The 22,777-nt window shown below is 40.7% G+C and overlaps 1 protein-coding gene across 2 annotated transcripts; it reads left to right on the plus strand.

Moving 5' to 3' along the window:
• Positions 1-1,645: 1,645 nt before the first annotated feature.
• Positions 1,646-21,133, plus strand: LOC111231593 (synaptopodin-2-like). 2 transcript variants are annotated; one of them, XM_022758739.1, is made up of 5 exons: positions 1,646-1,806; positions 9,135-9,286; positions 10,934-11,721; positions 13,564-16,586; positions 20,426-21,133. In XM_022758739.1, the coding sequence occupies exons 1-5, from the start codon at positions 1,699-1,701 to the stop codon at positions 21,023-21,025; spliced, it is 4,671 nt and encodes a 1,556-aa protein (XP_022614460.1). In that variant the 5' UTR covers positions 1,646-1,698; the 3' UTR covers positions 21,026-21,133. The 2 variants fall into 2 exon arrangements, with proteins under 2 accessions (XP_022614460.1, XP_022614459.1); XM_022758738.1 differs by lacking the exon at positions 20,426-21,133 and having other exon boundaries at positions 13,564-17,871.
• Positions 21,134-22,777: the final 1,644 nt, after the last annotated feature.

Below are 22,777 nucleotides of genomic sequence, written 5' to 3' on the forward strand. Positions count from 1 at the left end.
TGTCGAATAGAAGACAAACACACGGAGTTTCCGGTTGTATATTTCAAAATAAAATCCGTAATGGCGAATAAACTTTCATAGACGATATTCAACGAAGCAAAAATAATACCCGTTTCTAAAATGTATCCTTTCACACCTTCAGAAAATATTTCTTAACGTTTCATACGCCAAAGAATGTGATCAAAAACGTTACAGTATGCTAATATTTTGAAGAGTTGTTGTCTGAATTCCTGGTTTTGGTCGATGTGGTTTTAGTTAACTTTACCAGACTTTAAGTCGTGTCTGACCCAGTACGCATGCGTGAAACAGAGGGAACCCGCATACACGTCAGCATAGGGGATGTGGACATGCGTTTCATCATTACCTAGATACTGAACCGCCTTCACTCTCTGTTAACACAGAAACACATCCAAGAGAGACTAGATTTAATATGGATAAGGACATCAGAATAAAATGATTACAGATTTCCTTAAATGCATTGATTAGGCAATGGATGGTTGAAGTTATAGGGCTACAAAACCTATATAATGTAGGCTATATAATATAAATAGGGATGCTGATACTACTGAGATATAGTCCCAAAAACACATTAATAACATTTGTGTGATTTTTCTAACATCTTTATGAAAGAGGAGACTAGGTATGGTTGTAACATGGGATAGTTGTATTACCAACAATTCCAGCAAACAGGGATAACATAGGAGTCATATGATTATTTCAGTGTTTACCCATTTCCTCCCTTGGTTTTCAAGGGTGGAAACAGGCGCATACAGATTCTATAGAGAAAAAAATGATTTTGAGGTAGAAAGTCAATTTTTTGACCGATGCTAGATATATTTTGTTTAGTACTTTTACTATTGCAGGTAAATTTATATGACTTATATTAGAATAAAAAGTTCCTCAGGCTAAATATGATGCATTTTCCCCTGCTAATTCCAAACCACTATGCTAATACAACTAAAACAATGGCTGACAGGGGTGGTGTGCGTTGTAACAAATCAAACAAAGAGAACACTCTCTTTATTTTAATAATTCCACAGAATGCCTTGGCAGTGGAAAAGAGAGACTGACAGAGATGTTCCTGTCAATGTTTTGAAAAAAAAAAAAAGTCAAAATCACGTCAACACCTTTGACTTTAGCCCTCAGTTTCTAAAAAAAATTGGCTATATCCCTAATTTTGAAGTAATATCTTTGGTGAAAAAACACAACAAACACTAAAGCCAAATCAGACAGATTTATAGATAGGATGAGATGAGTGTACCATGCCTTCCTGCTGCAATAGTGTTTAAATTATCACGGTATCACACTTTTACCTGTGCAAGAATACACAGTAATATTCTCATGTTGCTGGGGAAGTCTATATTAAATTTGTGATGCTATTTTTGTCATTTGTAGTATTTATCTAGGCTTCTGTGGCTTTTATTGGCCAAGTTTATTAGGATGCTATACCCGGGGGTGTTTGGCGGAGTGCAGCGTACAAGTTTAAGAGCTCTCCAGGACAAACCACCAGTTGCGTGCAACGCCTGCAGGCGGGCCTGTGCGCCGTGACGTTTCCAAAGCGGGCTGGACTCAGGGAGCGCTCAGATGATGGGGATTATACAGCGGTTCGGTGGAGGTGGTTTTTTGTTAAGTGCTGGAGGTCTGGCTGTCAGCTCGATGACCGCGCTGTGGAGGTTTGGCTGAGGAGCTGTGCGCAGCATGGGCACCGGGGATTACATCTGCGTAACACTGCGTGGGGGTGCACCCTGGGGATTCACCCTGAGAGAAGGAGAGGGTGACACCTACAGACCTTTCCTAATTTCCCAGGTATCTATCTATCTATCTATCTATCTATCTATCTATCTATCTATCTATCTATCTATCTATCTATCTGTTCTGTGCTCTATTTCCTAATATCAAGTTGTTATTTTTTGTTATTGTTGAATCACCTGAGAATCTTGGGCTCTCCCTGCAAAACGAAAGTTTTACTTGTGTTATTGTTGGATATTGGAGATCTTATGAATTCTCCAGTTTGCATTACAAGAGCCATATCAGTTTTGATAGTTTTGTTGAGTCATACACTGAAAAAAAAATCTATTTTTTTCTTAAGTTGAACAGTCCCTGGTGGGAGAAAATTTATTCGGAGCACTGCGTGTCACTGCATTTTTGTGTGCGTTGGCTGTGTTTTGGTGGAGATTCCTCGGGACCCTTATATGGTCAAGGCCAAGAGAGAGTGTGAAGCCGAGGGCAGTGTGATCTGTTATCACTCACAAAGATTATAGCAAGAAGGCAAAACGTTCTTCAGATGAGTAACTAACCTGAAGAGTAAAAGGTATGTGGGTTATGTAGGAAAAGCAATGCACACAAATATAACACTCTTGGAGGTTTAGTTGAAACTAACCACTTTAAAAGAAGATGCAGGTGGTTACAGGGGGGAGGTCATAGGCAAATTTAAGTTCTGTAACACTTTAGCTACATGGCATTTGTTTAACCTGATAGTATGGTAATAAACCATAGGTGCAGTAGAGGAGTTCATCTTCCCACTGGTGATGAAACCATTTATGTTATGATGCATTTACGTACATGGTTTAAGAGGAACATGGATGGTACATTGATAACATTGATCATGGTGTTCCTCTGTTTTTTTTTTTTTTTTACATATACTTTTCATGTTTACTCTTAATACTTTTGCCCATGTTGTCATGACGCATGCAAAGATGTGTAACTGTAATTTATATCACACATCATGACCAGATTTGGCAAGTCCTTTTGACATTCTACTTGACATCTATACTGTCCATAACGTCAGCAGTGCTGCAGAAGCTAAGGCACTGAAGTCAATAATCTATGACTGCAGGGAATGAGCATTTGTGCAAACCTCTAAACAACTAGCTTTTGTTATGCTCCGATTGTAAAGTTTTATTTCAGGTTTTCAAAAGATAAGTCATGTTAGGTTCACAATCATTTTTAAAGGCATGCATTTGATCTTAAGTGTGATCCTTCTCTTACTTTTCTCAAAGTGAGTTTCAAGATGTTTCATTGTGATGTGTATGTGCACTGAGAAAGGTAAAGCCAGGTTTCTTTATTTTGAAGAGCGGTAGAGATTCTATATATGGTATAGTAACGCATGTTCACAAGTACTTAAGCTGCACAGATCCCTCATCAGCTTGTCCTCCATGTAGTGAAGATGTAAATGTTTTTGTTAAGCAGCATTCCTGTGACATCAAAGCTCCAGCAGAAGAAAGCACCCTGAAAGCATAAATAGCTCATCTTAATGACAGACACTTAACCTGTTTCAAACATTTGAAACTGCAATTCTGAAGTTCATTTGTGACTTTAATTGTAATTTTTGTATAACTGTATATATTATTTCTACACTTCCCAGCATGAGGGTCTCTTTAGATTAGAGTAAAAAGACACTCAGAAACGTCTAGGCTGAAAGAAATCTTTATCATTGAGTTCTGGCATTTAGTGAGTGGCTTATTTCAGAATAAAAGTACAAAATAAGAAAAAATATTAGGACTCTGTTAAAATTGTTTCCATAAGTTAAATTGAAATATACAAACAAAGGGACATAAAGATAAAATCACACATGTAGGTCACATACAACTTCAAGTTCCAATCAAATACTTTCCACCAACTAATTCCCATAGATTCACGGCAAATCTAACAAGCCTGTCTTCATCCAAACAAATACAGTCCACTTAACCCTTACAAAATGCTGTGCCAAAAAGTAGCAGCATCAGTGAGGTTCAGTAAGCAAAACAACTGTAAAAGTCCTCTGTCCTTTACCCCACATGGGAGAATGCCTCCTACTTCAATGCTTGTTTAAGCTTTCTCTTGAAACTTTACTATCTAACTTTAGACATAAATGTTGTTCTCATTTTTTACATAAGAGCCTTGTGAATACACAGGATTTAAGTGTTTGCCTATCAAAGTGAAGTAGCTACATATGATGCATATGCCTCAGTCTAGGACATCTGGGGGTTTTAGTCAACCTCATCTGGAAGGCATAACTCTAAACATACCTCCAAACTCTTCTTGTGGGAAGGACAGAGAGCAACGTCTGTTAGTTAAAAGTCGAACAAAGCAAACATACCAAGGTCATGACAAACTCTTAAGCTAGAGGTTCTCCTGTGTCTGATAAAATGTGTGTTTTTTTTTTCTTAAAAGCTTTTGTTGAATGTAGTGAAAACAATGTTTTGTTTCTTGAGAGAAAGTGATTGTTCAGTGCACTGACAGGCAGTACAGTGTAAGGGCACGGGGTATCCACTCTTAAAAGGTTCTTTCCATATAAGGGAAGCCTTATTTTTCTTCTTAGTTGGAGTCATGGCCTGAGTACAAAGTTGATGAGGTCACTTTATTTTTAAAGCTACAGAAACTGCACAATACAACATTTCGCAAGTCCTGACCCACAAATACACCAACGCACCTTTAGAAAAACATGGAGCAATTTACATCTGATCTGTGATAACAATGTTTGTGCACTTTTTGGACGTCTTAGCAAAAGTTTTTTTTTAAAAAAAACAACAACTTTGTGATGTAATATGTATTAATACTGTACAGGTATTCAGAAATAGAAATTACTGTAATCATCCCAACCTGAGCAGCAGACGTTTTGGCCTGCTAATCACTAAGGTATGTCATCTTGGTATGTGGAGTGTCAACATGCATCAGATCAGTTATGGAACACTGAATGGCAAAGCAAATGTAATCTTCTGAAATCTAACTTTAGGGACTAGCTGGATTCAGCACATTAAAATTAATTACAGCTAAAATGAACTAATCCAAATGATATTTAAATTTGATTAAGTTGTATTCATAGCCTGAATTAGAAGTCCTCTTTGCCTGGATTATTTTGCCCTTTACAGAGCAAAGAGGGCTCTTGTTGCTGATGTTTCAGCCCTAATAGTGCACCATAGGAACCTTATTAAGCTGCCAAGCAATCAGGAAAATGCCATTGCCTCGTTCATTCAGTGCCGTTGTCCTGGAGTAAACAAAGCGCTCCACAGTTCCTTCCATTACTGGAGTTTTGGCATTTGTGTTTTTCAGCAAAACATCTACATCCTGGTCCGGGGAGAGAGCAATGATCTCAGATGATGACTGTGCCAGTTTTTCCCCTTTTACATTTCACATCATCTAAACAAATTAAGGCCAATGCTACAACAGGACTATATTCTGATAATATAGTAGTGAGTTACAGTGTTCCTGGCTGTGAATGCTCTTTGCCATTGATACCCAAAAGTGAGGCCAAGGGGACACACCAGATAAGAAAATACTAGACATCTGTATTAATAGTGTTGTTATAGTGTTTTTATATGTGTCAAATTGTAGAACAATGAGGTAAACCATCTTTTTAACACATTTAAACATGTATGAGTCATGTTTCTCCCCCTTACCTGAAGGCACAGGTGCTTGTTATAGTGACCTCATGATTTGTATATACTGTATATGTATGGCATTTGTCACTGATCTGGAACTAGGTCACCACATGTCCCCATATATCATCTTCTCATGAGATAAGTCTAGATGAGCTTAGTGACCATATATTTCAACTAACCCAATGGGTTTTAAAACTGTTTATTTAACTTAAGAAGTAGAAGACTTCTCACAAACTTTTAAAGGAACACTTTATCCTTCAATTTATCTTAAAAATTCCACATTGCCAAACTTGGAGATACATGGTTTTCTTTGGACAGCAACTTATCCATAACTGTATTCACATGAAGATTATTTCTTCTGTTAAGATTGTCAAAGTAAACATCTGTACTGTCAGTCATTTCTTATCAAAATAACTCATATTATCAATACTATCAACATATTGTCCATGTAGGCTGCCTTCCAAAATAAATCTACGTTAGAAAACCAAAATTAAGAAACATTTGGGTAAAGCTAAAGGGATCGGGAGCCCTTGAATAAACACTCCAATAATTACAATACAATTCAGTAAAATAGAATGCAATATGTTTTCAATAAGTTTAATTTCTGGCCCTCCGATGGAAAATATTCTGCTTATAAGACAGAAATAGAATAGATGGGTGAATGAAGAGATTAAATGTAACTATCCTCCCCACATGGTGTAAGTGCTACCTGTAAAGCAGCTGGAAAATATTGTTAAAACATAATTGCTTAAAGCTGTGAAAGACAGGAACTGCCGGGAGCTATGTGATCACATTATGCAGCCCCGTATTTCCTGTGATTTTCCGTTGTGTTTAAACCTATTAAACACATAATTTGAAAATGGGCAACTCAGGATAACACAACCATATAATGTTGTCTAATTGTGGCCCCATATGATGTAAATTCTGATATTCACGGCAATTCAGGTATTTTTAGAAAGCACTTTATTTGAAAAAACTGTCCAACACTGTTTATGCTCTCCCGTCTGACACCTACAGTAGCATTTATTAGTTGCTCTTTCCAGCCCAATTAATGCAAACCGTGTCTCTCTTTACAAGCAGTTTATGACCAACAAGATTGAGATACTAGGTGGTATTCACCTCCTTTTGAACATTGCAATGACTCCCTGTGTATCTTTGTATTGCGAGGAGAGAAGACGACAAATGTTTCCCTTCCTTTTTTGGAGCATGAGTGGTTGCTGTGGCTTTCCAGACAACCCGTCATCCCTGTAGTGAGGTGCAAGTCCCCATAGTCAGGCTCACAGGCTGCCTTATAGGGCCTGTTTGTGCACTGTTAACTCTTAGAAACTCAGTGATGGATTCAGATAGGGTTTTACCTGAAACATACCAGCTCTATAAAGTAACTCATAAAATACTTTTGTATATATTGTCTCATTTTATTGCACTGGTTCTTGCTTACGGTAGAGTCTGGCTTTTTGTTGAATCCAAAGAGGTGCGGTCTAAATCTTTCCCTGAATTACAAATGATGAAACAAAAGATGCACCAAAAGTAAGTACATTTCTGAATCCATGCTCTGCATTTGGAATACATTCACGCAATCATATATTTTTGGACATAAACTGCAGTGTACCCATGCGTGGATTCTCGTCCCCCTCCTTCAGCAGTAAAGGGTGTGTGTGTGTGTGTGTGTGTGTGTGTGTGTGTATATATATGTGTGTGTGTACATTGCCATCTAGTGACAAGGTTGTTTCACTGCAAGATTTCTAGCGTTGGATGCATGTTCATGGAGGTGGCTGTTACAAAAGGACAGCAATCAGTGTTTCCAAAATGTAAAGTATGTTTATTATAAAGTCTAGATTTTTTTGTAAAATTATAGCATTATTTATCCTGACATTACTACAACAAACCTGGGTTGGATCACTAACAACTTGTTTTTTGATCTTTAAAATATAGCTTTTCCGTTTGGGTAAAACTAGTAAATAGTAAACGAGTATAGGACAAAGATATCACTTACACTTTCTTGTTAGAAAATAGCGAGAGGGATAACCTTGGTTGTTTTCATTTTTAAAGTGCCTGAGCTGTGAGCTGCTCCACAATTTATGGGGCTGCTTCTTGCCAGGAGGCCCTTCTGGGTAACTTTAATATAAGAACCCAGGGAGACTGTTTTGGTTTTGTGATGGTGTAGTTCATCCTGCAGAGAGAGCTGCCACGGTAGCGAGGGGACATTAGTATGATCGATGCAGAGCGGCGCGATCATTTACTCAGCTCAGTGTCACCAAAGGTTAACCTGTATTGACTCTGAAGTATCATAAACATTACCGTGTAAATGTGCAAATTAATCCTTTAGAGGAATTAACCGGGACCTAGATTAAGATACATGACTTCATTATGGAGAATGAAGTGAGTGGTGTGGTTGTGGATTATCATTTTTATGGCATTTTGTCTTTATTTCACTGTTGACAGACAAGAATCATGGGGGAGAGAGAGATGGATTACATGCAACAGGAATTACACTGGAGATGTAACGGAGCACATGTTAAAACACCCACTAGTATTTGTTCATTTTGAAGTGACAACCAATCTCAAGACATCAGCAAAGCATTGCAGACATTCCAAACCCACCTAAAGCTATTTGTTTGTAGCACTTGCAAAATATCATGACATATTTCCAGAGAGCATATCCTTTAATTGCATGGAGCTGAAGTAATCATTTATCCCCTCGCCAGTATAAGTGGCCTTTTGTGCAATATTTATGGGGTATTTCTCCTTATTAAATCCTCTTATTAATGAACCATTTTATAGGCCTCGGGAACCAATTACAGGAGAACAAAACCATCAGTCATTAGTTTAACTGTGTAAAGAGATGCCCTTTAAATGGATCTGAACAGAGCTGGCCTACAGCTATGATATGCAGCTGCATGGTTAAAATATAAGGTAGAATTGCCACTTTTATGATTGTACATCTAGCCTTTGTCTTCCCTGTCAGTGACACTAATTGCACATTGGAGTGGTGTTGCTTGACTCTACAGTGACTTGTTGATCGTGTGATTTTAGAGTTATTTTCCAAATTTTTTGAATTAATTTGGATAAAAGGCTACAACCTCATCTCCCACGTTCTCATATTTTAGAGTTAATATCTCTAAAATAATGATCCAAGCTAAAAACATGTTTTCATATGATTCACTAAGGATGGACGTCATGTAGACTGTCACAGGGAATTATGGCCTCTACGCACATTATCATGCATGTCTGGCTTGAGTTTAATACAGGTCACATGTTGCCCATTTAGCATTCTTAGGAAGCCTTGTTTTATCTGTCCACATTGCACTGAGCTTAGTGCTAAACATGAATCACTGTTTATGTTTTTCTCATTTTGTTCTCATGAGAATACATAATGCATCTTCACTCCTTTGGATAATCTAAAAATACTGTTAAAATACTATTGTCCTTTTGCTTTCCCAGATCCAAATGGATTTATTTTGCTGACCTGGGGCAGAGGTTTCTGTCTTCTGACCTCAGTACAAACTGACAATGTTTTAAAGAACATTTATTTTCACTTTCTCTAAACAGCAGCACACATAGGTGGGCTGTATGTGAAGGTTAGATTACAATTTTACACTGTGCAACTGTTCAACATCTTAATCTCAAGGAGCACATTTGCATTTTGGGGTCATCACCTGCTATCGATACTATTAATTGATGCTTCTCATCTGCTGTGGATGAATGGTGGTAATAGCCACTGAACCAGCGTGTGATTAGTTTTCTGTCTTCTTACTGTGACGCTGTCATCCACAGGTAGAAGAAGGTGGCCGTGCCTTCCTGGCTGGAGTGCAGGAAGGCGATGAAGTGGTGTCACTCAACGGAGAGCCATGTGCTGATCTCACACTTTTACGAGCCTTTGCCCTCATCGACACATCGATCGACTGCCTGCAGCTGCTCCTCAAAAGGTAGAGCCACATCCCAGCCATTAAATTCATGAGAGCAAAGTGGTACCCAAGGAAAATCTATGAATTGCAGAAAACATTACACAAGCAGATCACATTGGAAAATATCTGTACAAGACTACAATATCTATGAATCATGACAACTGAGCCATGCTATAGATCCTTTGTGTTCACAACATCAATGCAAAATCATTATAGCATGACTGTATTAGCATTTAGAAAGCCTGTTTTATGACCTGCAACCTTTTGCAGAGTTGTGCTGACCTTCCAACTGGCATTGCCAGTGTTACAGATTTGTGTGTCTGACTTGACATGCAGCTGCCCAGCCATTACTCAGTGGGCACTGCCAGTGTGTTTATCAGGGTGACATGTCCTCAAATATTACTGCACGTGCCCATGTTTAACCTGCAGAGGGATAAACAGTTTCAGTAGGCATATTAAAGTGGAACCTAGTTCTTGAATCTAGTTCTTTTCTGATTTTTTTTTTTCTTTGGAACTTTTTTATTTAATTGTTTCATTATTTTACAGAACAATGCATGGCCTGATATAGGATCCCATACCCTAAAAATAAAATAGAATAAATTAAATAAATAAATAAAAGAATAATTTAAATAAATAAGTAGAGGGACACACATTTCTAAAAGGTAGGCATTTGCAGCATAACAGTGTCAGATAGAGAGGAATATAACAATGCACACTCCATTATAACAACACAATATTGTTACAACAACCCATATCACTTAGTTAAACACATATGTGGATCTTTGTGTAAAACTGTCCATTTTCAATTGTAGACTTCAGTCACTTGCAGTCATTTGTTCCATTATATAGACCTGCTTCAGTCTCTGCACCCACTTTGGAGTTATGGTTGTTTGGTTTTGTATCTTTCCAATTCACCGTTATCATTTTCTTGGTGTCAGTATTGTCATTTTCTGATTTAACGTAGTATTCTTTGTGGCTATCACAGGACTGTAAGCACAGTACAGGAGTTTTATTAAAACTGTTTCTATGACAGCATGGATCCTGTCTCCTCAGACATGGAGAGCAGATGACCTCAACTTGTTGAGCTGTCAAAATGTATTATGATGTGTTCACAGTTGGACAAAAGGATTAGTCACTGAGATCTACTGTAATTGACTTAAATTCAATCATAGCAGTCACAGATAATGACATCCTGGCATCCATGCTATTCTCTCCTGACCTTGAAAATAGAAATTAGGTAGAGCGATGTTGAAATGTGATTACTTTCCACTTCAGAGACCTGACCCTTTCATTTAACTTGCTGCTTGAAGATTAATCTACTTTATTACACTGACAACTTCAGCAGTGGAAGACAGGCTTTACTTTGTCAACATCTTTATGCCTCCAATCCTCAGTGATGATGTATTGCTTATTTAAATTGTGCTGATAATTTAATTACAAACAATAATTACTGATTTCTTATAGTGAAGGAAAAATAGAAAGAAATGTATTTTATTTACATAAAATCAGATTCTTTTAAATGCATAAGTCCAAACTATTTCACCAGTACTCCTTTTAAGGAATACATGATATAAGAAAGGACATTATCTCCTATTAATTTTAATGATCGATATTAGATAATAGCTCTAACTAAGAATCACCTTTTGCTGTTCTCCTCTTCTCTGACAGACACTGCTCCATTCCCCCTGAAGACTATGAATCAGAAGAGGCATACTGTGGTGAGAGGTATTCCCCTGGTGATGCTTTAGAGAGCACCACCCTCCACATATTCTCCCCAAAGCACAGGTCCCGAAGCCCCAGGGAACTCTACATATCTGAGTCCCAGAATGAGGCCTACTATGCGGAGTTGGACAGTGACAGACAGTTTCCCAAGAGACCCCAACTGCTTTACACCCAGCTACATGCTCCCTCATCTGATGATCACAGAGCCCGGGAGTCTGTTTTTAAGGAAAAAGAAGTACAGCGCTGCTTCCCCCCTGGGGACATGGTCGAGCTCCAGGTGTCCCTGTCTGAGCAAACGTTGGACGACGTGGGCTGCACATCTCTTGGGAGTGCTCGTGGGGTTGAGGGGGAACTCTTAAACAGAGAGGCTGTTGAGACTGTCCATACCACCACCATATCTCACTGTGTACCATGCTCTGTCAGAGAGCCGCTCAGCCAGCATGGGGTGGTGCTCAGCTCCCCTTCAATGCTGGGGCAGGTGGAGGTCATTTTGCAGCAGCCATCAGCTTCAGGAGCAGGGAGGGGCATCTTGAGTGTGGGTGGCCCCAGGGTCAGTGGAAGTGTTGGATCCCAAAGTGAAGGAGAAGAAGGAGGAGGGCACTGCGAGGGAGTTCCTGGGTCTTTTACAGTCTCATTTGGAATTCCCTCAGAGGAGGCGACACCAGGAGAAGATCGGGAATCTGATTCAGAGGGGGATCAAGACAAACCTAACAAGCATCGGGCAAAGCACGCCAGTAAGTATCTATGGACCACTTACATCTTCAGTTTTAGGGTTCTTTTTCCCTGTGCTTTTGAGTGTGTGGGTAATAAGGATCTATTATTTAAGAATCTGCAAGCTAATACGTAACTAAATTGCATTTGTCAACAACATGTGTGCATTCCAAATCCTGACAGTCCAGTGTGTGTACGTCTCAAAATAGGATGTCTCTCTCACTGCATTTGGAGGAGGGTGCTCATTCCTCTGAATGGAAGCAGATACATCCGGGTCTAACCAGAATTACAACAGTATCAAAGTGGTGGTAGGGACGCAGAGCGCAGATAGGATGGTGACAAACAACAAAAGCTAAATATAAAGAATCAAAAAGGAAAGAGATAAAAGTAGGTTGAATTGATCATATGTAAGAAGATGCTACACTTTATAAAACATCTTTTACCTACCCATTTGAAGAGGCTTGATGATGAATATGGATACTGAGGCATTCCTCTGAGCTGTGTAGAAGACATAAATATAACACCAGCACGCTGATGATGCCTGCAGAAGTGGCCCTTTGACAGACACCAGCATGTGCTCCCCTAGCCCGTTACCTGATCCTTTCAAACTGAGTGCTTTAACTGAGCTAAAAAAGTGAGTCCATTGCTCACTCCCGCTGCCTCCTCCACCTTCAGGTTAGTCTTGCAGGAATACAAAAGAGTAAGGCTACTTGTTATTTTATTACAGCGTTGAATTGCTGGATGGTTTGAGAGAGTGTTTGTAGCATGATGTCTGTTATTGAATGGGTTTAAGTATCAACAAATGGGATAGATTTCAGAAGAACAGAAGGTTTTAAGTGGACAGTTGGTGAACATACAGATAAGGACTGGTAAAGACGCTCTGGTCCTGGTGAATTTATTACATGCAGGCTATCTTTAATCTTCCTCAGTTGCTATTCCAGGCTACTTTATGGGAACTAACAACTGATTTAATGTAGTGCATTGTCTGTGTGCAAATGAGGATATTAGACATGGGTCAGAGATTTTCATAACTGCTTTACGGTTTGATGATTTATGTTCAAACAAATGAGCTTTTGGAGTAATACAATCACAAATGAGAAAAAGTATATAGGATATAATATGAGTGGACTAAGAATATATGGAATGCATTATTTCTCATGTGAAGGAATCATTTAATGGTTTTTTATTTGTTGTGTTCAGATCAGATCAACTACAGAACATACAGCATTAATCACTTATTAGTCTGTTTACAATTCAACTTCTGTTTTTACTGTACATGTTGGATATATTTTTAAGACTTATTTTTTAGAAGGTTGATATCAGTATAATGTTACACACTGAAATTATTTGCTTAATGTTTTTGAAATTAAATTTTTTCACCATGTTGTCTGTGCAAGATCTACTTTTACTCTTCAAATGAGTGCTGAACCAAATGGGATTTATATGATAAAACATCATTTTAATCTTCAACTGATATTCAGAATGGGCATATTATATTTAATAATTTGCTTTCCACATTTATGATTTAAAATAATTTTGTCAACTCCAATTACATGATCAATGTAGATACAGTGTGCAAGGGCTGCCTTGTTGTCCTTAAGTCAGTGATCAAAGATCTGAAAAGCACAAGTTGTTATTGATTGAAGCGGAAAAGCAAGCTGTTTCAAGCTGGGGTTTTTTTCAAAAACTTACTCCAAACAGATTAAATGTTTAACAGTGTTTTGTGGTGGTCTTAACTCCCCTGTAAATTATTAATACCTATAGTTTCGGAATGAAATCCTTCCAAGTAAAGCATTTGTTGTGATTTCCCTGTCTAGGACCCTTGTTTGTAAACACAGAATTCTCTCTTTTCCTTCTCTACACAGGACTCAGGCGTAGCGAGAGTCTGTCCGAGAAGCAGGTGAAGGAGGCCAAGTCCAAATGTAAACGTATTGCTCTCCTCCTCACGGCTGCTCCGCCCAACCCCAACAACAAGGGGGTGTTGATGTTCAAGAAACATCGGCAGAGGGCCAAGAAATACACACTTGTGAGCTACGGCACAGGAGAAGACGAACCGGAGTACAGCGACGAAGAGGACGAGGAAAACGACGACGACAAACAAGAAACCCACACTGTTGAATTTACCCTTGTGGCTCCTAGCGATTCTGAAATAGATAAGCATTTCCTCACTAATGCCCATAGTAGCAAAGGTGTGCTGACTATCAACTGGGACAAGGGTCTCCTTGAGATTGAGAGGAACCTGAACAACCAAGCTGAGATGGAGTGTTTGCCTGAAACTAAGGGCAAGGGTGCCCTAATGTTTGCCCAACGGCGTCAGAGGATGGACGAGATTGCTGCTGAACATGAGGAGCTTAGGCGCCAGGGGATTCCTGTGGAGGCAGTGCAGGAGAATGAAAAGAAGCACTCCTACCTGCAGTCCACAACAGAGGGCCAGGCTTACATGGATGTAAATATACACCAGCAAAGCCAACAGCAATACCAGCAGTACCAAGAACAGCAGTACTACGAGCAACAACAGAGTTATCAACAGCAACAACAGAGCTACACACAACAGCAACAGCAGACCTACCAACAGCAAGAACAAACCTACCAACAGCAGCAGCAGCAGCAGCAGCAATACCAACAGCAGTATCAGCAACAGCAGTATGAACAGCAGCATTATCAACAACAGCAAATGTATCAGCAGCAGCATGAATATAATCAAGAGCAACAGCAAATACAGCAATATTCTACAAACATAAATGGCACAGTCCAACATGAAACCAATGAAATGCAGAGTTCTTTCAGCAATCGCACAGCAAAGCCTTTCTCAGTTGAAAACATGGCGGCAACCCATTATTCTCCTGCAATGAGTGGGACCAATCAAGATTCTGCAGGCCAAGGAGAGCAAATAGCTTCTCGTGACGAGCGCATCTCTACCCCTGCAATTAAGTCTGGCCTTTTGACTGATGCAAGGAGAAGAAATGTAGGCAAGCCCATGTTTACGTTTAAGGAAGCACCCAAAGTATCACCTAACCCAGCATTACTGAACCTCCTCAACAGGAGTGATAAGAAGTTGGGTTTTGAGTCAGGACCTGAGGAAGACTACCTTAGCCTTGGGGCTGAGGCTTGTAATTTCCTCCAGTCTCCAAGAGTTAAACATAAGACTCCTCCACCAGTGGCTCCAAAGCCTGTGATCAACCCCAGCTCTCCTCCTTGGTCCCCACAGATAGAAATGACCAACCAGGACACGGCTCAGCATGCTGAAAATAGTGTGTCCACACCTGCTGTAGCCCCCACCGCAGAAACTACCCCTGCTCCAGAACTAGAGCCAACCTCTGCACCTGCTCCTGAGCCTTCTCCCCCTCCTGCCCCCCAGGAGGCTCCTGCCAGCACTACCACAGAGGAGCAGCACACATGGACTCTCCAAGAGCCTGAATCTCAACAACAGCCTCAACAAGTGACGGCTCAGGAAGAAAATGGTCCTATGAATTCTACCCTGCAGCCTGAGCCTGCTCCTGTGCCCGTGACTACGTGGGCTCCAGCCCGATCACAATCACAACAGCAATCTTCCAATTCCTGGCATCCAGCTCAAGTGCAACCCCCGGAACCACCTCCAAGTCAGTCCCCACCACAGCCACCTTGGGTGACACGTCAAACTACTCAGACCCAAGCACAGCCTCAACCCCCCACAAATACTTGGACCCCTCAAATTCAGCCATCCTGGAGTCAGCCTCAAGAGCAAGGACAAACCCAGACACATGCTCAGCCTCCCTGGGCCCAGCCTCTAGAGCAACCACAGCCTCAGCCACAGGCTCAGCCACCCTGGACACACTCTCATGAGCAGCCACACCCGCAGCAAATGCAACCAACTTGGGGTCAATCTCAAGAACCAATGCAGCAGCAGCCCCAGGCTCCATGGGCACAGCCATCACAAACAGACAGTCAGCCTCAACCACCATGGGTGCAACAACCCCAACAAAAACCCCAAGCACAACCTCCCTGGGCTCAGCAGGTTCAGCCAGAATCCCAGCCACAGCCGCCATGGGTTCACCAACCACAGCAACAGGCTCCACAACAAGCATGGCCACAGGCCCAAGCATCAAGTCAACCTCAACCACCTTGGGTATCAGGTCAGCCTCAACAGCAGCAGCAACCTTCAATTAATGCATGGGCTCCATCACAAGCTCAAGCCCAAGCTCAGCCACCTTGGATGCAAGCAGCCCAACCACAACCTGAAGCGCAACCTCAAGCCAATTTGAATCCATGGGCACCAGTACCTACCCAGACACAGTCCCCACCATCATGGACCCAGCAACCTCCAGAACATGGTCAGCATGCCATGAATTCTTGGGCGCAAGAGCAAAATCAGGCCCAACATCAACCACCTTGGGCTCAACCAGTTCCACCCCAGTCCACACCGCAACCAAACTGGCAACCATCCACTTCAAAGACTCCACCACAGCCACCAATGAGTACTGCCTGGGCTCCAGCTCAGACACAGCCTCAGACACCTGTGAATGTTTGGACACCAGAGTCACAGCAAACACCTGTAAATGTTTCCACATCAATGGTTAACAATCGTCCTTCTCCAAAACCTTGGCATCCATCACAAAATATCCCACAAATCCGCATTCCACCATCTCCACCACAGCGAATGCACTCTTTTAACATTGGTCAAAGAGCTTCATCACCCATCAACCCAATGGCCACTGTCTTAAACCCATCATCTGTAGGTTCATCTTTTGAAATGCCAGCTGTCAAAGGGAAAGGAGCTGATATGTTCGCCAAGAGGCAGTCTCGTATGGAGAAGTTTGTTGTGGACTCTGAGACTGTGCAAGCAAACAAGGCAAGCCGGTCAACATCGCCAGCTGCTTCTTTACCAACTGAGTGGAAATATACTCCCAATGTACGTGCTCCACCTTCACGGGCATATAATCCTATTCAGTCCCCTTCTTATCCCCCAGCAGCAACAAAGCAGCCCTCCCCAAGTAGTCCTTCATCCAAAGCCAAGAAAAAAGGCAAAGAGAAACAAATGCCTGCCCCTAAACCCCTCAATGTTATAGATGTGATGAAGCATCAACCCTATCAACTTAATTCTTCCCTCTTTACCTTTGGCCCAGCAGCAGAGGTTCCCAAGCCCGCTGCCCCCAAGCCTGAGTGTCCACCTCCTAACCCACCAGTTGAAAACCAACCGATTAGATATGAGCAAATGGCTCCCATGCAGCCAGCTGGACCATTTAATGCTCCATACCCCCAGCAGACCTATGGGATGCCCATGCAACCAATGATGCACGATGGCCACTACCAGCAAACCCCAGCTAATGTTTATGTTCCCCCCAGTACTTATCAGCAACCTCCTGCTGGTCCATACCAACAAGCATATAATCAACAGTATCAACAACCTGCCCCACCTGCCTATCACCCCCAAGCTACTCAGTCTGCAAACCCTCCCTACCAACAAGCACCACAGGTTCCTTACCAACCAGCCAGCAGCCCTCCCTACCTGGCAGCTCCCTCTGTACCTTACCAGCCACAGCCTCCCAGTAGCTATGTTGCTCCTGGTTTCCCTGTGGCTGCAAGGCCGGAATCTGCATCAGGTGGCAATGTTGTAGCTGCTCCTAAGCCTAAATTTACAGCTAAAAAGAGCTCAGCTCAGGTTTGGAAGCCTACAGCAGTTGATAAAGAGTGATTCTAGTAGTAGTAATCATGACATGCTTGGTTTTGGTGCGAATCGCAGGGTTGGTGCTCTTGCAGTCCACTGGCAAGTGGAATATTTTGAGCACATACAATAGCTTCTGTAATGACTATCTTCACCTCCACCTGCTCTTGCTATTGTCATAGGACAGAGCTTGATGGTTTCAAGAGCTAATACAAATGGCATCACAAACAAATTAAGAACATATGAAAATAAACAGGATGTAAGTATATCTTATCAGACACAATGGGAGCCAAAATAATTGATTAAAATAATGCCTATTGATGTTTCTCTATAAATTTATATATATATTATAAATTCACTATGGAAAATCAATATAAATCAATGTCATTTATGTAAAAGAATTTAAAGTGGTGGCAATATAAGAATGTAGGGGAGCATGATTCTCAGTGTGAAATGGAAGAAAAAAGAAAGAGAAAAAAGTAATCAGAAGTGAATGGTACTTGACAGTGACAACAGGAAGTTGATTTTTGAAAAGAAGAAAATGCAAAATATGCAGACTATTATTTGATAAACAAAAACAAAAAAAACAACTAAAATACAATAAATAGATGAAGTGTAGAAAGAAAATAAAGTAGTGAGGGAGAAGGGTGGGGGCTGTAGGGTGTAATGATACCAAGCAGCGGGCTAAATTTGCAATGTCAGTGATGTCAGTACAAAGTACAGAGATTATGTAACAACTCTGTGGAGTTTCAAGTAACAGCTGGAGAAAATGCGGCAGTACTTTTTACAAAAAGTGACAGCTAACACTGGCGTGGCTAAATCTCCAATGCTTGATTAGTAAACATTTTTCTTCAGTGCTTTTCTCCAGTGTCTTCTCTGTAGCACCTACTTAAGTGGGTTAGTTTTATTTTAAGCTTTTTACCAGCTGTTGCATCATGTTTGATACTATATTTAAACTGCCTCATGAGAGGGAGCGCTGAGCTCCAGAGATAGTAGGCTTAAATTTCAACTTAAGCCTCAAGTGAAAGCTACTATCTCTCAGACCCCCATAGTATGTTTTTCTGATAACAGAAAAGTGTAGTGTAATGTAGTATTGCTCACTCTCCTTGCCTCACTCTTCCATGCATCGTCTCCTGCTTTTGTTTTATATGAATAGCTGATAAATACTATACAAAAGAAGAATTGTTGAAAGGCTAACCAGCCCAATAATGTTCACAAATATATTTTTGGTACAGGGCTGCTTTGTTCCTTGTGTTCTTTTCTTTTTCCTTTTCCTTTTGTGTGTTTCTCTTCATAGTGCACTTTCTGTATGATTCACTGCAGTGCCATTAAAATGTCTTTTATCCTTGTTTGGATTTCTTTTCTTTTATCCTTTGAGCATGCTTTTTGGGTTTCTTCTATTTCTAGTCTCTTTTCATTTCATCTTGCTGAATTTCACAACTTTTCCACCTGTGCTATAAGAAGTGACACAATTATTCCGTATTTGCTAACATTACATACGACTAACACTTATACTCTCTATATTTTTGCAGCTGTAATTCAAAATGAATCTGTTTTCAACAATAAAACAAAATACAGTTTATTAAGAGCTTGTTAAGATCAGCCAGAGACACCTCATTACCAGAATCACCTACTTCTTCAGCAATTGAGATGAATGCTTGAGAAGCACATTCCTGCAAAATGACTACCTGATGATGCATGTATGTATGTAGGTATTATTAGACTGGTGATTTCACTGAATACTGAAGACCTCACTGGTTAATTCTGGAGCTCAAGCGAGTGGGCCCCTGCTGAAACGTATATCCATGTTGTGTCATGCATTTTCAGAGAGGGCAGTTGTTTGTTAAGTGGGACTTTTAATATCAAATCGTGTGTTAAGTTGGCAAATTTCTGCAGCTATATCAGGAGGAATAAGAGTCCTACTCACATGGCTAGCGTTGTCTATGACACACATCCATGCGTCTTTATCTCAACCATATTTGTTTATTAATGAACTATGAAGACAAAATTACATTGAAATATTTGTGTTATTTATGAATAAACTAAAACCATGAATGTAAAATGAAATGGAGACAACAACCAAGACTTTTACTCAAGATTCAGAGACCACACATAAATGTTTTAGTCGCAATGTAAAATGTATCTGCAAACCTTACCTTAACCAGTGCAGATGTTCAAATTATAGATCAGATCATAGTGTACCTTCCATTCTCAAATATATGGTCAAACTCCTTTAGTAGAATGGAAACATGACCTCAGATTGTCTACTAATCTACTCATCCATTCTTGTGTCTGCCTTAATCCAGGATAACACTGCCACAGGCATTTTAGGCCTAACCAGATACCTGAGTCTGCAGAGAATTTATTCCCCCTTCAGCTACAGTTCTCTCTTCTTTTTATGACTGCACTCTCTTCTCTTCTGTTCCTTCATTTTTGTCATCACTTGCCATCTGCTGATCTTACACATCTTTCACCAGATGATGGCAGCACTGCCTTTTCTGCGTGTCCACCATATCAAACAGGATGTATTGTCAGAGGCAATGAGCGGCACAGAGGTGCCTTTTCACCCGACATAACCCTTGGCTTTCTAAGCATCCTGGTGGAGATTTTACTATTATGCATTCAGCAGTTTCACCATCTTACTATTAGACTTTGAAAGTGTTGCTGTCTAGCGGATCAGATCCAATGAAGACAAGCTGAATGTGGCTTAATTTGGTAAGCCCATGCACTCTCATAAACCAGTTGTTCTGAGAAACAGTCCACTCTGTTTGGACAAATGCTAAAGCACTGGGTTGAGGAGGCTTACTGTAGAATAGATGTCCAGAATAGGTTTAATAATAATAGTGTCATAGAGCCTTTAACAGCTTGAGCAGTTTATATATTTTTACACAAAGAGTAAATCAGAGTACATTTTCAAACATGAAATACGATATTAGAATAATTGTAGCACTTAAAAGGAATGTGTTGATAAAGAGCTATCATACTTTCCATCATTTTCCAAGCTGATTTGATTTGGCTGGAGGGCCAGTAAGCCAAACTAAAATGCACCCTTACTAAAATAAACATGTCTGGATCTTTCTTTACAGGCACTTGGCAGGAGCTACTCGCTTTCCCCACCAGCCAGAGTGCCATCCACAGGCCAGAAGTCAGCTTCGACTTCTTCCTCCCCCAAGCCTCCGACTCGGGCCTCCACAACTCCCCCAGCAAGGCAGACGTCCCGGTTGGAGAAGGGCCACAAACCCCCTTCGCCCTGGGAGGCTGCCTCCCGGCATCCCCTGGGCCTGGTGGATGAAGCCTTTGCTTTCCAGAATCTCCACCAAACCCTGGCCTCAAACATCCGCTTGGCAGCCCAGCGCAAAATGCTGCCTGAGCCGCCAGTAGAGTGGAAGGCCAGGGTGTCTTACCAAGCACCGCAGAAAGCAGGCAGCCAGACTTGGAGCCAGAGCCAAAGCCGCAGCCAGAGCCGAGCTCCCCTGCCATCATTTGTGTCACCAACAAAGAGTGCTGTCTCCCCTCCCGCTGGTCATGCTGGTTACAGGTCCCTGCCCAGACAGTGGCAGCCTCAGAGGTTTGTGACGGATGCAAACCTGGGGTACTCTGTGTCTCCCTCTGAGCATAAGAGGCCCTTGGGAAAGCAAACTTACAAGTCTGTGTACACCAGCAACACTTGGAGTTGGAGACGGTAGGATACAACTAAACCTTGGTCAGCATAAAACATTCGAGTATAGCTACAGCTACTACATTTAAAAAAAAAAAAAAAAAAAGTTTTCTACTTTAATTTCTTTAAATCTTTAGTATAAGAATGAAATATTTGCATGAGATAAGCAAATGTGAAGAGAGATGATTACTCTTACAATGTATGGAGACTTCAAAAATGATTTCAGTAACATTTAAGTGACAGCTATCTAGCTTGGTGAATACACTGAAGTGGGCCTGAGTATGTTGTTAGGAATGAATATACTGAGTGTAAATGAACATGTTGTGCTGAAAAAGTGGAAGGTTTTTAGTGATGATATAGAAACAGTATATCTGGATATGATGGTGACAGCTGACCGTTCAGTTAACCTTTCAAAATATACAAAATACTGTAAGTAATTATGGTGTCCTCAGAAAGCAGATATGAGAGGATGCCAAGAGAGAAAGAAAAACGGTGACCCACCCATCATATAGTAAATTGCAAGCAAAGATTGTCTCTTTAATTGTTTTGAGCTTGTGGATTTGCTGTCAATCGTAGTTTCATTTTCTGCCATGGTGTATGTATTTAGCATGCTGGTTCTTGCAGTGAATATGCACCTTTTCTTTTTTTTTTTTGCTATGTTTGTTTGATTTTCAGTCCATGAAACTTGACGATGGGCTCATGTGTGGTGTTTTCAGAGCAAGAAATAATTTCACAGTCAGAATGCAATTAGTGACGCATTAGGAGTGAGGCTTAAAACTTGGGGAAAGGTTAGTGCTATAACTCAGCATGTTGTGGGCGGACATGTTTTTATGTAAGCTCTAATAAGTGAGATTAATTCACTTATTTACCTGGTGCATTTTAATTAGTGCATTAGCATGTGGCCACTAACTACTCGGAGAAAGGGAGAGAGGGGGAAGATGAGAAGCCCAAAATGGCCGTTTCTGTTTCCAACACTTTATTAGTTGGCCACGTGGAAAGACAAGTGAATTGTTCCATTGCAGCCCACTGTATATAACAAAAATGAGATGCGGTAAGTAGAAGGACAGTTGCATTTTAGTTGGGAGTGAAAGTAGAATAAAGGAACATTGATGAATCCTAATTAGAAGATTTTGTTTTAGTTTATGAGAACTGCTTAGTATGTAATGGGTTTGTGGCTTATGTTTGGTTTGGCCTTTTGCAATAGACTTGCAATCATCTCTATAAATTAACACTAGGTTGGTGTTTCCACAGTGTGTACATAATGTCCTAATGTGATTCTCGCCAAGCAATCTCATAAACATAAATAAGATTTATCACACAGCATTGTGTTGTTTCTCAACTGACGCACTGAGCATCCTGACATGCTGTAGTGTATTTGTGATCCTTTCACTGTATTGCTTTCATTCAAACAGCGCTTATTATGGTTATAGTACAATACCAGTTATCAATATCTGTTCAAACCTAATTCAGATATAGTTTCACATGAAGCATTTTTCAAAAATAAATGCAGCAGAATAGCACTATTTCACAACTTGCACTGTGTGTCTGTGCTCTTTGCTCTTTATTCCAAGCATGAAATACTTTGCTCTGGGCCATTTGTTGCTTGCTGTACCATCCCATGAAGCTTCTTGTATGATGTGTTGTCTTCAATAGTCACTCCCTCTGTATCCAGCGGAGGGGGTTGGAAGCGGTTGGGGGTAGGGTGGGGGGTAAATGTTCCCATGGTGACCACCAGTTACGTAATAACAGTGGGTCCCTACTGTGGCTGAACCATTAGAGA

The sequence above is a fragment of the Seriola dumerili genome, unplaced genomic scaffold (assembly GCF_002260705.1).
Source record: "Seriola dumerili isolate Sdu_G_001 unplaced genomic scaffold, Sdu_1.0 BDQW01000309.1, whole genome shotgun sequence".
NCBI classification, from domain to species: Eukaryota; Metazoa; Chordata; class Actinopteri; order Carangiformes; family Carangidae; genus Seriola; species Seriola dumerili.

Excerpts from the sequence above, each read along its gene's own strand:
- LOC111231593 (XM_022758738.1), top strand. The coding sequence starts at position 1,699 with ATGGGCACCGGGGATTACATCTGCGTAACACTGCGTGGGGGTGCACCC. Across the intron at positions 1,807-9,134 it reads GACCTTTCCTAATTTCCCAG|GTAGAAGAAGGTGGCCGTGC; the intron begins GTATCTATCTAT and ends TGTCATCCACAG. Across the intron at positions 9,287-10,933 it reads CTGCAGCTGCTCCTCAAAAG|ACACTGCTCCATTCCCCCTG; the intron begins GTAGAGCCACAT and ends CTTCTCTGACAG.